Here is a 13,048-nt window from a genome sequence, read left to right on the forward strand (position 1 = left end):
TGACTTTATAAAGTCATTTATTGTTTAACAAACGTTAAACAGATGCAACCATTTACATACTGTTGTATTCTTTTGTAAAATAAGTGGAAAAATAAATACAAATAAAATCAAATAAATTAAGTGCTGCAAGTTAGCACATCAGAGTTGCTCTTTTCTGAGCAATACAGCACTGAAATTCCTCTGCTTCAGATAATGAAAAATAAAACTGACATTGCAGTGCTGCAAGTTAGCACATCAAAGTATTCTTCCATCACAAAAAAAAGTGCTGAACATCAAGCAATCTATTCTAGTAGGCTACAAATGACACAGCAGCTATGCTGACCACATGTGTCTCATTTCTTCTTCCTCAGCCAGTCGCTAAGACACACCAGCCTGGTAACATTTTCTGGAAGCAAGGCTGCCCTTTTCTTTTGCACTATGTGGCCTGCAAGGCTAAAGAGTCTCTCACAGGGTACAGAGGTAGCTGGGGAGGCCAGGTACTTTTGTGCTAGGACTGACAGCTTTTCATAGACTCCTGAGTGAGCATACCACCACTGCAGGGGACAGTCATCAATACTGATGCTGGGTTCTGCTCTGTAGCGCTGCAGCTCTCCAGACTCAATTCCATCTTCTGAGTCAGAGTCAGACCCCAGAAGGAGTTCGCTCCTCCTCTTCTTCTGAGCTGGTCCATCATCCTCTGTGGAGGGCTGGAGACTATCTGCTCTTCTGGGCTCTGCTGCCTGGAGCATATTCTCCAGAATGGTCCACACCTGAATGAATGAATGAATGATTGTGATTAAAACTAAGTGCTTTTTATTTTATTTTATTTAATCTTGTAAAGAACTTTGTGTTCCATATAATAAATAAAAGTTTGATTTGATAATGAATTGGACTCATTAGTCCAGCTTAACCTTATTGTCCTACCTGTTCCCTCTTTTCTCTTGGAAGACATTTCAAATCCTTAAACCGTGGATCCAATGCTGTGGCCACCTCGAACCATATCTCGTTGCCATTAGCTCGTCGTGCTGCCAGATCCTTCTGGAAGGCATTCTTGAACTTCACCACGTAGGCAGGATCATCATCAGTAATGTCCATGACACGGTACAGATGGCGAAAAGCAGGCAGCACTACAGAGCAAGAGACGTAGGCCTCACCACCCAGCAGCTCTGTCACATACCTGCAGAGGTGGAGAGGTTTGCTAAATAAACCTAGCTGGATTCATTTAAATCAAAGTGTAACTGATTTCCAATTTAATTGTCCTTAAAAGTTCCTTGTTATGTTCATTAATTTTGATTTTACACATGTAACAGTAGTTTATATAATTAAAATGGGAAGGTGTTTATTTGAACTTACTTGCATGGTTCAAGCAGGAGCTCCAGCCTCTGCAGTTTCGCCCACTCAGCTTCGGTTGGCAAGACCAACCTGTGGTTCTGTTGGTCCAACGTAGCCTGGACAGCCTCCCGGTTACATAGGAGGCGTGAGACCATTGCGAGAGTCGAGTTCCACCTGGTGGGTACATCCTGTATAAGTTGATCGCTCTTCTTTCCGAGTGCTACTTGTTGTTGGTTAAGTTCTGTGGTACTCGCAGGGCTTTGTTTAAAATGACCAACAATCTTGCGGCACTTTGCCAGTACACCGACAAAACCACTGCTATCGAGACATACCGTGATGGTCCTCTGGAGAATGTGAGCATTGCAGGCGATGTGCTCATATGGAAGTGCTCTCATAGCAGCCAGCATGTTTGCTGCGCTGTCTGTGCCAATGGTGGATATCTTGTTTTCAATACCCCAGTCATTTGCTACCTTGAGGAACTGTTCGGCGCATTTATCAGCTAAGTGCCTGGTTTCTGTTCTCATGACGGTCAGTGCAAATGAGTTGAGGTTCCACTCACTATCAATAAAGTGTCCAGTCACCCCAAAATAGCTGTGGTTGCCAGCTGAGGTCCAGTGATCTCCGGTTATAGCAACACAGTTGGGAGAATCCTCCGCCAAAATCTCAAGTTTGTTTTTCTTTTCGCCGTCGTACATTTTGCTGATTTTGGTCGTTACTGTAGTCCTGCACGGCGGCTTGTATGACGGGTCATTGGACGCAATTTGCAACACCTCTGTCAATCCTTCGTCCTCTACTATATTTATCGGCCTACAGTTCATCGCTATCCACTTGGCAATAACATTAGTCAGCCTGTCGGTCGCAGACTTGCTCATACGAGGGGTATTCTCTAGTTTTGTTTGGCGAAAAGCTTTGCTCTGGCTTGCTATATTGCTAACGTCTTCACTGCTAGCTGTTGCTACACTCGCGGCTGGGTGCTTTGCGTTGAGGTGATAGGCCAAACTTGAGCTGCTTCGGTGGTAAGCAAACTCCTTCTTACACTCTAGGCAGACCACTTTACCTTTGTCAATGGTGCCGTCGGGGCGTTTATGAAATACAAATTTCCCGTTCATTGGGCCAACAACTCTCAGATGCGCCTCCATATCCACACTGTAAGCTAATCACCACTTCTCACCTTGACCTCACGACGTGACTCCACCCCCAACAAGTCAAGCACAAGGAGCCCAGCACATAAAAACGGATTTTATAACATAGCAACTCTCATACAAAATCAATGACGTCAAGAGATTAAAAATTAGATTAACGAGATTAAAAAACATAACGCGCTAAATAGCATTGTAATTAATTAATCGCAATTAACGCGATAATTTGACACCCCTAATTACGAGACAATGTGTTTAAGGTCATTTTGCAGAGTAACACAAAAGTAATGTAACGAGTAGTATAACAAGTTACTTTCTCCTGAGAGTAATTCAGTAACATGCTACAGGGAGCTGGGGTCTTTGACCCGGTATTTTGAGTTTATTTTTGTATTCGTGATTCTATCCTTCCATGATGATGCTTTTAGTCAAATTTTGTATGGTCTAGTTTTGAGTTTAGTTCCTTTATTGTCTCTAAGTTTATTTGTATATCTTGTTCTTGGTTTCTAGTCTGTTAGGGTTTTTTTGTCTTTGCTTCATCTTCCGTGAGAGTCAGTCGCGTCCTCTGTGTTTGTTATTTTGTTTCCCCCGGTCATGTCTGTTTTTTTCCCTCTCAGTCTCATGGTTATTTTCCTGTTGGTGTCTGCCTTCATGTCTCGCTTACCTGTTCCCTTGTTCCTCTCCTTGTGTTTCATCCTTGTCTATTGAGCCTGTCGTGTGTGTGTGTTTGCTTATTCCTGTCCTAGTGTCAGTTCATGTGTTCGGGCAGATCCTTGTCTTTTGTGCATTGTGTCTAGTTTGCTTCCCATGTCTTGTTATGCCTGATTTGTCCCTCCTGTGTTCCCACGTGTCTCCACTTTTCCTAATCATCTTCATGTAAATGTATTGTGTCTGTTCCCCTTTGTACCTTGTGAGATCACCTGTTCATCTTCACCCATGTTCCAGGTTTCATGGTTCTCGCTCCATGCTGGAGTGTTTAGTTTCTTATCAGTGAATGGTCAATCTCCTTTTGCTTTTGTTTTGTATTTCCATGCAACCACAATAAACAGCTCAGCTTTTGTTTAAATCCAGGTTTGTCTCCGTAGTCTGCACTTAGGTCCTCACTCTCTGCCTTACAGACAGCATTACTTATTTAAACAGAACACATTAAGAAAAGCGTTTCTTGTAATATTTACTTTTTTGACAAAAAATCCAGACACTGATCAAAACAAAGAGGGAAAATCCCTCCAACACACACAAACATTTGACCACACAGCATGCAATTAATTTGCACGACTGTATGGATGCAGCTCTTTGGTTATACACAAAGCAGATTGCTTGTGAAAACAGGACTGTTGCCAGTACTCTTGCAGAATAAGCAATGATATATTATTCTCAGATGTTTTAAGATTTTTATCACCTTTTCCCTGTTCTCAAAATCAACTGCTTTTTGATAGGCTGATCTTAGCAAACAGAAAGGTTAAAGAGCAGGATGGTGGCACTTCTCTGCTTACAGCAGAGCTGCTTGACTGAGATGACCACGTTTGTGCTCAACAACTTGTTTGAAACAAAACATTTAGAGCAGTTTAAAGCTTTAGCTTTTGGCTCACAGGGATTATTCTTGCAATTGCTGACTTCATTATCTGACAGTTTGGCCCTTTTATGTCAACATCAATAGTTTTTACATGACAGAAAATAAGGGAAAGCATAATAGGTCCCATTTTAAAAAAAGATAAAAAAGGAAATACAGCATAAAACATTAAACTGCTTCTTACAGACCTCACGGTCCTTTAGGACATCTTTCAAAGCAAGTCTTTTCTTCTCCGTCTGTCTGTCTAAAACCAAGAGAATAGATCAAAGTCACCATTGATCTTGTCCGCCTTCATTCGCCCTCAGATCTGAAGGAAAACACTCTGCTACAATAACCTGCAGTACACACAGGAGAAACTAATATTTTTGTCTTACTATACACAACCTGGGTGTTTTTCTACAACACTTGTTTTGCTTTCAGTGTCAGGGGATGTTGGCTTGGTGGTCATTTTTCCTAGGCCATATAAACAGTTAAAGTGTGTTTAACCTGGAAGCTGAACTGAGATCAAGAGATCTCCTGAGGGAAATGTGAGAACAAATTACAGAAACACAAGATCAAAATGAAATCAAAACAACCACCACCACCCCCCACACACTAATTAAAACCATCAGAAATATTATTCCAAATCTAATTTGCTAAAGCTTTAAAGCCTCTCTCAGGAATGAGTGTCTAATCTATTTGAAGCCGTTATTTCAGTGATGAAATGCATAAACCTGCATACAGTCTTCCGTGGCTCACTATTGATAACAGGAACTTTTGAAGTTGATTTGCGATCTATCTGGTGTTGTGTTTATTATCTCTGAGCTGAACTTTGGATGATAAATATCTTGGCCCCGTGAACGGAGACACAGATAATCTGGTGTCACAGATGCCAGAGAGACCATCCGGCCATTTCATATAACTCACAGAAGTGCGTGTGAAAGCTGTTTGCAGTGATGAATCGAGAGCAGTCTGCTAGAAAGTGTCTACTTAAGTGACAGCAGCATGAGCAGCCAGTCTGTGTTTAAAGGAAAAACAAGCTGAACGAATCCAATTTGCACGAGAGATATATCTCCATCTCCAGTATGTAAATATTAAGTAATAAAGCTGTAAACTGCAAAAACATAATTTCAAGCAATTAGACTAAAATAAAGCCTGGCAGCATAAAACTGAATTGGAAGATTTCATTTCATTTTCAAAAACAGTGGCCGTCATTCACTAATATCCCATTTATGAAACATACACTCTGCGCTATTTTATTCTTACCACTGTTCATATATTATTATGTTAAACCAGCGGGCTTGTACAATCTGCATTATGCCACACCCTCATTTCTCTGTACAAAGATGCATGCTTACTTTCAGGTGAAGTGGAGAAATTAGCAAGGATGCTCTAAGAGAGAAGCCTGCACCAAGAAATTAGATTCTAAGGGATGACATCCAGCAATGCTGTGCAATTTTTAATGAAAGATGAATAAGGAATAATGGAATGTGTAAATAATGACCAAAAGACAATAACAACAACAACAATGATTATGATTATCATTGCTGTTGTTTTTTCAGTAGCATTTAATATAAAGACGTTTTTACATTTTGTGAGACAACGAGGCCTTCATTTGTTCAGAGGCACTTTTAAATTTGTTTGTAAAGTGTGAACAAACAATAACTGTTTTGTGCATTAAACTTTTTGTTTGCATGATCTATACACTGTTAGTAAATGAGGTAATCATTCTTACAGGCAGGTCCACAGAAGAAAAAGAAATAGGCATAGTATTTCAATAAGAGTCTAATGGTCTCATAGTCACAAGAAAGCAATCTACTTGTTTGTGCAAAGACACCATAGTTTGGTGTTTGATTTGAATGGTTTGTTTTGGAGTTATTGTTATTTCTGTCAGTTTCACTTTCTCACTTTGGTAACTGTCTATTAATTATCTGCCCTGCCATGATTAATCTCACTTGTGTCGTCTTCCAGTCCTGTCCCCTAGCCATCAGTTACCCTCCTGTGTCCAATTGTTAATCAGTCACCCATGTGTGTAAATGTTCCCCAGCTTCATCTTGTTCCCTGCCAAATTGTATTGCTCATTTTGTCAAGCTTTTCAGCGTTACTCGTGTTCTTTTGTTGTCATTGGCGATTTTGCCTTCCTGCTTCCTGCTGCTTGACCACTGTTAAACTTTTTAGTAAAGACTTTTTGTAACAGTCAGCACAACTTGGATATTAAGATGGTTTATTAGGAGGTATATTTAATGTCTGCAGCATGTTTGTTCCTGAGACTCTTCAGAGCAGTGTTGGGCAAGTTACTTTGAAAAAGTAATTAGTTATAGTTACTAGTGACTTCTTCAAAAATTAATTGAGTTAGTAACTGAGTTACAATATTATAAAAATAACTAATTAGTAGGAAAAGTAACTGTTGCATTACTTTAAAAAAAAAGTTTAACCCTCTGTGGTCCAGGTGCTACATTTCACCTTTAAAAACTATTTCCCTTGCCTTGTTTGGTATACTTATTTTTAGAACAACCTCACATGTTTGAATTTACTGTTTTTTTTTTCATTTTGACATACTGTATTTCTGTCAGGGTCCTGGGTCTCCTGACCCAGCGTTTTAGTTCTTTGTGATTTTTGTATTATTGTACTTGGTGTGAGTTTCTTGTTTCGATCCCTTGCCCTTCATGTTTCTCTATGTCCCCTCTGTTCTGTGTAAGTCTGTGTCTGCATGTTTGATTTCCCCTCTGTGTCTCTCGGTTCTTAGAGTCCTCTGCCTTATGGTTTATGTCTCTGTGTTTCTTAGTTGCTGTCTCCACTGTGTCAAGTTCGTGTCTCTGTGTGATCCTTCCTGTTTTACTTTGAAGGTCCGTGTCTTATGTGAATGTGTCCTGCTTTGCTTGTCTCGTCAGTTCTAATTTCCCCCAGCTGTGCTCTCCTTCTGTGTCTCATTCTCCTCGTTACTTCCCAGTGTATTTAGTCCCTGTGTTTCTCTGAGTCAGTGTTGCGTCGTACCCTCAACAAGCTGTGTGTGTTTTGCCTCCGTGTTGCCAGTGTTTTGTTTCCAGTTCCAGTTCAGTGTTTTGTGCTTCAGTGTTTTAGTCCACCAGCGTTTTTGTTTGTCTTTTGGTGAGTTTAGTTAGTAAGAGGTTTTCCAGCATTAAAGCTGCGCTTTAAGTTGAATTTCTGTGTCTGAGTCCTGCATTTTGGATCCACCACTCCTGCTTGCCCGCCTGCCACACAGCCAACCATGACAATTTCATTTCATTTCATTTATTTATTTCACACTTGGTTCAACAGTTTCAACAGCTTTGTTCTTTCAGACAAACAAACTATACTTTCATTTGGTATAGCACTGCAACCATGCGTGAAAAGGAGCAGGAAGAAGAAAATATTCTTATTAAACCCTGCCCCCTATCTGCGATCCAACTTATATTACAAGTGGGCACCAAAAACCAAGGTACAAAGATTTATCTCCAGGTCCTAACTCAGACCAAACAACAAATTTACAATCAGCAATATACCGCTTCACATAATAACAAGGAGAAAAGATAAGTAAATAGAATAAAATGAGGCAAAATAAAAAAATTAAAAAAAATTTTCTTCAATTAATTCCAATTTCGTTCATATTCTTCATATTGAATTATCGTTTTAGACATGTAACACTTTTTAAAACAGTGCAAATTTGTACAATTCTTTAGATTATAATGAAGAGAGCATTAACACAATGGATCTAAAATCAGACAAAAAACATAAAATCAGAGTAGAAAAAAGTTAGATTTTTTACTGTAACAACCACAAACATGTTTAACGACTCATCTTCATAACTTGAAATGCAAACATAAATTGTATATTTTAAAAACCTATGCACAAGTTTTGCAAACAACAAAGTTATGTGCCGCTATTGACCTAAAAATGCAGACAAAGTGTTTTTTTTTTTTTTTTAAATAACCATTTCAAACTATTTACAGAACAATCAGGTGTTCTGCATAGAATAAGAAGGCACACAAATTATTTGTGTCACTCCAAAAAAATCATTTCTGTCCACTACAAGATAAAGGAGAACATCACAAGCCTGATACCTGCAGACCTGAAAGGTGTATCACAACGCATGTTTTTCCACCTGGAGACAGTGTTTACATGGCAATCTGCCTTTGGCAGCAACTGCGACATTCAGCAGTTGCCTCATTGTCCTGACACACAAAAACAAAACTTTTGACTACACTACACACTAACTTACACAAGACAACACACTAACTGCACACTCCAAAAACACTAAATGTCACAAATCTCCTGCATCTTAAAACTCACGCTCTCGCCGCCAAGGTGGGTATCCCCATCACTGCTTTAGAGGGGATGTATCACCGTGGCAATCAAGAAGTTTTTTAATTATAATCAGTTACACAATTAAATGATGCAGTTATGTGTAAAAAATCGTGCCGCGAGAGACTTGAGCTTCAGTTTGTGTTGCAAGAAGAGATGTGAGTGACACCCTAATACTGATAGTGATTAAAAAGAAAAAAAAATCTTCAGGGAACAATTAAAACTGGTGTTCAAAAGTACAAATTAGGGGATTTAATGTTGTGAATATTTCGTAAACTTCCATGACTGTTAGGGACTATCTCAGTTTAAATACTCTTTCATTCACTATGCAAACTACGCCATGTGCTTCCATGCCCAGTGCTTTAATACAGCATGATGTTCACTTGCCAGAAAGAACTCCAATTCTGCCTTAGCATATTTAAAACATTTACAATTTGGGGGAAATTAAAACTAGTACCTACATGAGTTTTACATTTATTCAATTCCTGTTTTAACATTTTATGAATTTTCACAAGTAAATATATGGAATATAGGGAAATATGTCAAATACCTAATTCATCACTGCAGGTGTAGAAAGCATATTTGAGCCTTCTCTGGAGTTCTATCAGAGCCAAGTAGGACCTGATAGGAACACTATCAGTGCATGCAGAGAAGCTTATCTCCTAACAGACGATCAATTAAAGGAATTGAATTTAATAGCTTAATTCGTCATTCTTAATTGAGTTAATCACCATCTACTGTCAGTTCTCTGCTTCCTATCCACATGCGGGTTGGATTGATTTAATTAATAGAAAATATTGTTCCCTATAATAAGTTTTATTGCCTCTATTGGTTTTCCATCATGCTTTCACAGCCGACTTGTTCACCCCTGAAACATCACTTGACATCATTTGGCGGTATTAAAAATGTTCTAAAAAATCTTAATTTGAACTCACTGAATCCTCTTTAGACAAACAGAACACCTCTCTAACACCTCTGCAGTTTTAAAGAAGGCCCAACAGCGTCTCCACTTTCTGAGAATCCTCAGAAAAATGGACCTGAAGAAGGAGCTGCTGACCGTCTTCTCTGTGTGCTGACATATTGCATCGGTGTGCGGTTCTCCAGCTGCACCACAGCACACAGAAATGCACTTCAGAAGGTCATTAATATGGTCCAAAAAATCATTGGACATCCTCTTCCCTCCCTGAAGGACCTGTACAGCACTCGCTGTCTCAAGAGGGCACGCAGCATCCTACGGGACTGCACACACCCAGGACATCAGGTGTTTAAGCTGCTGCCGTCTGGCAGGAGGTTCAGGCTGCTGAGGTCCCGAACAAATAGACTCAAGGACAGCTTTTACAACAGGGCAATAGCCCTAAATCAATGCAAATAGCTGACCTGATTGGCTACCTCCCTGGACTTTTTGGGGGGGAGGTAACAACGGTAAAAACATTAACAACAATAATATTTATATTTATAACAAGGTGCAATAATAATTAATGTGCAATAATAACAGTGTGCACTACAAATACACTTGTTCTTTTTTTTATTACTAAGTTAATATACTGTGTTGTGTTGTTTGTGTTGCGTTGTGATGTGTCGTATCGTGTCATGTTATATGTAGTGCCGACGTAGGACGGTTTTCCAATTTCATTGTACTACTGTACTATGTATGACTGTGCAATGACAATATAGAGTTATCTTATCTTATCTTGGAAACAGATTATTTGTTGCCACATTTCTCATCACACATTGGGTAAGCTGACCAGTAGTTTTAAATTCAGTGAAAATAAGGCATATCCCTCTAATTCTAGGCTTTTGTTGTAGGCAGTTTATGTAGTGTTAATCTGTAAAGCAATTAGGAGAATACTGAATCGAAATTGACTGATGGCATTTACATGCCTCTGGATTGATATGCAGCGGGCACTCACACTCAACTCTTCTGGACTCTTTCAGTCATGTGGGCTGCGCTGACAGTAGCTCAATTAACCACCTCATTTCAATGATATTCAGGACATGTCTGAACGAGATTCTGCTTTCTGTGCATTTCTGTCCGACACAGAATGATAATGCAGATCCCTGTCTATACTGGGGTAAATGTCAGCTTGGTTCACCACCGTGTTGTATGCTCAGCCTTGTTGAAAAACATTGCGATATAGCTCCATAGGTATTTTGAGCCTCTTTGAGAGCCTCAAGGAAATAGCATGTCAGTATATCATTGTAAATCCTACAAGCCCTTGTGTAACATTCATTGGCAGATTTATTTCTTCACAGATCATCGTCTCATCTGTATTGTAGGAGATGAACCTCATCCATCAAATCCTGCTTACACAATTTATGACTGTTACTAATGAGCTTATGTAACTCCAAATAGGAATATTTTTCTTGTTGCCCCACAGCTGAGTTGGAAAGCTTTAACACATCATGACAATGAAACGCACACACTGAGATAAACCGATATGCATTCTATGTATGTTGTATAAATCTCGGCACCGCAGCCCTCAGGAGAAGTCGCTGATGTTGATTAGCATAGCTTTGAGTGAGCCAACCCTTTGTTGTGCATTTGACACAATGAATCAAGTTCAACATCTGCAGCCACTGGGCTGTCACTACAGAAAGATTTGCCACAGATGAAGTTGATTAGCATATCAAAACGAGGACCTCGTTGTGCCTCAACCCCCTCATTTGCTGTGAAAAATATGCCTGCACCTGGTACAAAACTACCACTGTGGCCATCACAACCTTCCTCATTTATTTATGGCTTATAGGCAGAATCTCAAATGAAGGTGAAAAGACAAGTTTTAAATCTGTTGGGTTATTAGCCACTATCTAAAACAAGCTCTCTCAGCAGTTGTCTTGATTATCTCATTTATTTAACATTACCATACAGAGGCCTTCTATTTGTTTTCTTTAAAGCACTTTTTGTAGTTGTGGAGCTCTAAATTATTTACAGATGGAAACAAATTTATAGGAGAGACACTATTTTCTCCTCTTTGTAACAGTGGTTTATGAACAAAGAGGCCAAAGCGTGTTTTGCAACTAAATCTGAGCTGTTAAATCTGTACTTCATTCCCTTAAACTGAGAGGCTGCCACATATTTTAGGATGGTGACACAATGTATGTTATTTTTTTTATTGGTGGACATTTTCAGCTTAATGTGCATAGCTTCAGCTTTAATTTAATAAGAGATCATTTGACTAAACTGAGCTTCCTTAGTTTTCTTAAATGTGTTATTTAAGTAATGCCCTGAATCTAGGTACTGGTGTTGGCAGGTGAAGACTTGGACAAGGATCTCTATTGCCTCTTTTCCACTTGCACTCAACTCATCAATTTCCATTACAATAGAAATCACCTCAATGTGGGTGTTGTTATAGTAGCAACATGGCCTGAAAGTCCTGTGATGTAATTTGTATGTGACACAAACAACACACGAATGGAGGGCATTGAGGCGATGGTGTACCTGCAGCTAATTCCATGGTAAACCTGTGCAGCTCATCACTGGACTACTGTGTTTGTTTGTGTATAGCCATTTCCCATTTCAGCTCGCTTGGAGCACTGGCTGTGTAGGTACCAGAAGATACCTGGCACCATGTACTACCACCTAATGGAAAAACTAAAAACCAAGTTGAGTCGAGGCAAATAGGTACTAGTGGAAAAGAGCCTTATGTGGCCAGGAAGAGGTGGAGGCCGGTTACAAGAATGACAGGAGACAAGTGAGATGCAAAGCACACAAAACATAGGCTGATTGGCTTGCAGAAGGCAGGCAAAAATAAAAATGATTGGACCAGAATAATGATGACAGAATTATGTTCGAGTTAGAACCATTTTATACACAGTCCTCTATTTTCGGAGGTCGTTTATCAGCAGGACTTTTTCATTAAATACTTCTTCATACATTAAGGAAAAAGGCCTAGAGCTTATTCCAACTTAGGCATTTGCATTTGGAAGCTGTGAATCAACAACATATACTAACAGGGGGGTTCTGTCATGGTCCTGGGTCATTTTGACCCAGTGTTCTTAGTTTTTCTGTAGTTTTGTATTTTGTTTCTTATGTCCATTGGATTGTTTGGTTTGGTATTTGGATTCCCTCTGTGTCCATGTTTTTATTGTGGTGTTTGCTCTGGTACCGTGTTCCCATCCTATGTGTTCTGTGTTCTCCTCATCCCCTCGTATTCATCCTTCTTCTCTGCCTCTCTCTCTGCCTCTCTCTCTCCGTGCTCATCTCTGTGTACTGTGTTGTGTTTAAGGTCCACATCTTGGTGTCAGTATCGTCAGTTTCGTGTCCTCCCTGCTCGGCCATGAGTAATTGTCTTCAGCTGTGTTCCCCGTGTGTTCCCACTCCCCTCGTTACCTTCTGTGTATTTATGTCAGAGTGTCCCTTTGTTCTGTGTTGCGTCGTCCCTCTAGGTTGTGTGCATTTTCCGTGTCTTCCCAGCGCCTCAGCTTTTAGTTGCTCCCAGTATAGTTTTATATGACTTCTTATGTTCCTGTTAATAAAGACCGGCCTTTGAGTTCATCCCCGTGTGTCTAGAGCCGTGCATTTGGGTCCTCTCTTGCCTTCACACAGCCGCCGCATGACAGGTTCATTGTAAGTGTAACAGGACACCCTTAGGCTACAGAAACTCAAAGAAACCAATTACAGAAATATATCACTGCCCAAATCAACAGTTCATTATAATAAAAAAATGTCAGCTGGAACATACAAAGTCCTAGACCTCCAGTATCGACAATATTAGATGATTACAGGATTCTTTCCATCGCAGAGTAAAGA

At 39.8% G+C, this 13,048-nt stretch overlaps 1 protein-coding gene across 1 annotated transcript; it reads right to left on the bottom strand.

Annotated features, from left to right (window-relative positions):
- Positions 1 to 2,681, bottom strand: LOC146551143 (E3 SUMO-protein ligase ZBED1-like). Its single transcript, XM_085260708.1, has 3 exons — positions 1,333 to 2,681; positions 904 to 1,156; positions 1 to 749 (listed from the first exon to the last, which is right to left on the bottom strand). The coding sequence occupies exons 1-3, from the start codon at positions 2,448 to 2,450 to the stop codon at positions 333 to 335; spliced, it is 1,788 nt and encodes a 595-aa protein (XP_085116834.1). The 5' UTR covers positions 2,451 to 2,681; the 3' UTR covers positions 1 to 332.
- Between the last annotated feature and the right edge of the window lie 10,367 nt (positions 2,682 to 13,048).

Source organism: Mchenga conophoros, linkage group LG20, assembly GCF_057382185.1.
Source record: "Mchenga conophoros isolate Kocher_MC1m ecotype Shallow Benthic linkage group LG20, M_conophoros_male_GT1.1, whole genome shotgun sequence".
Classification (NCBI taxonomy): domain Eukaryota; kingdom Metazoa; phylum Chordata; class Actinopteri; order Cichliformes; family Cichlidae; genus Mchenga; species Mchenga conophoros.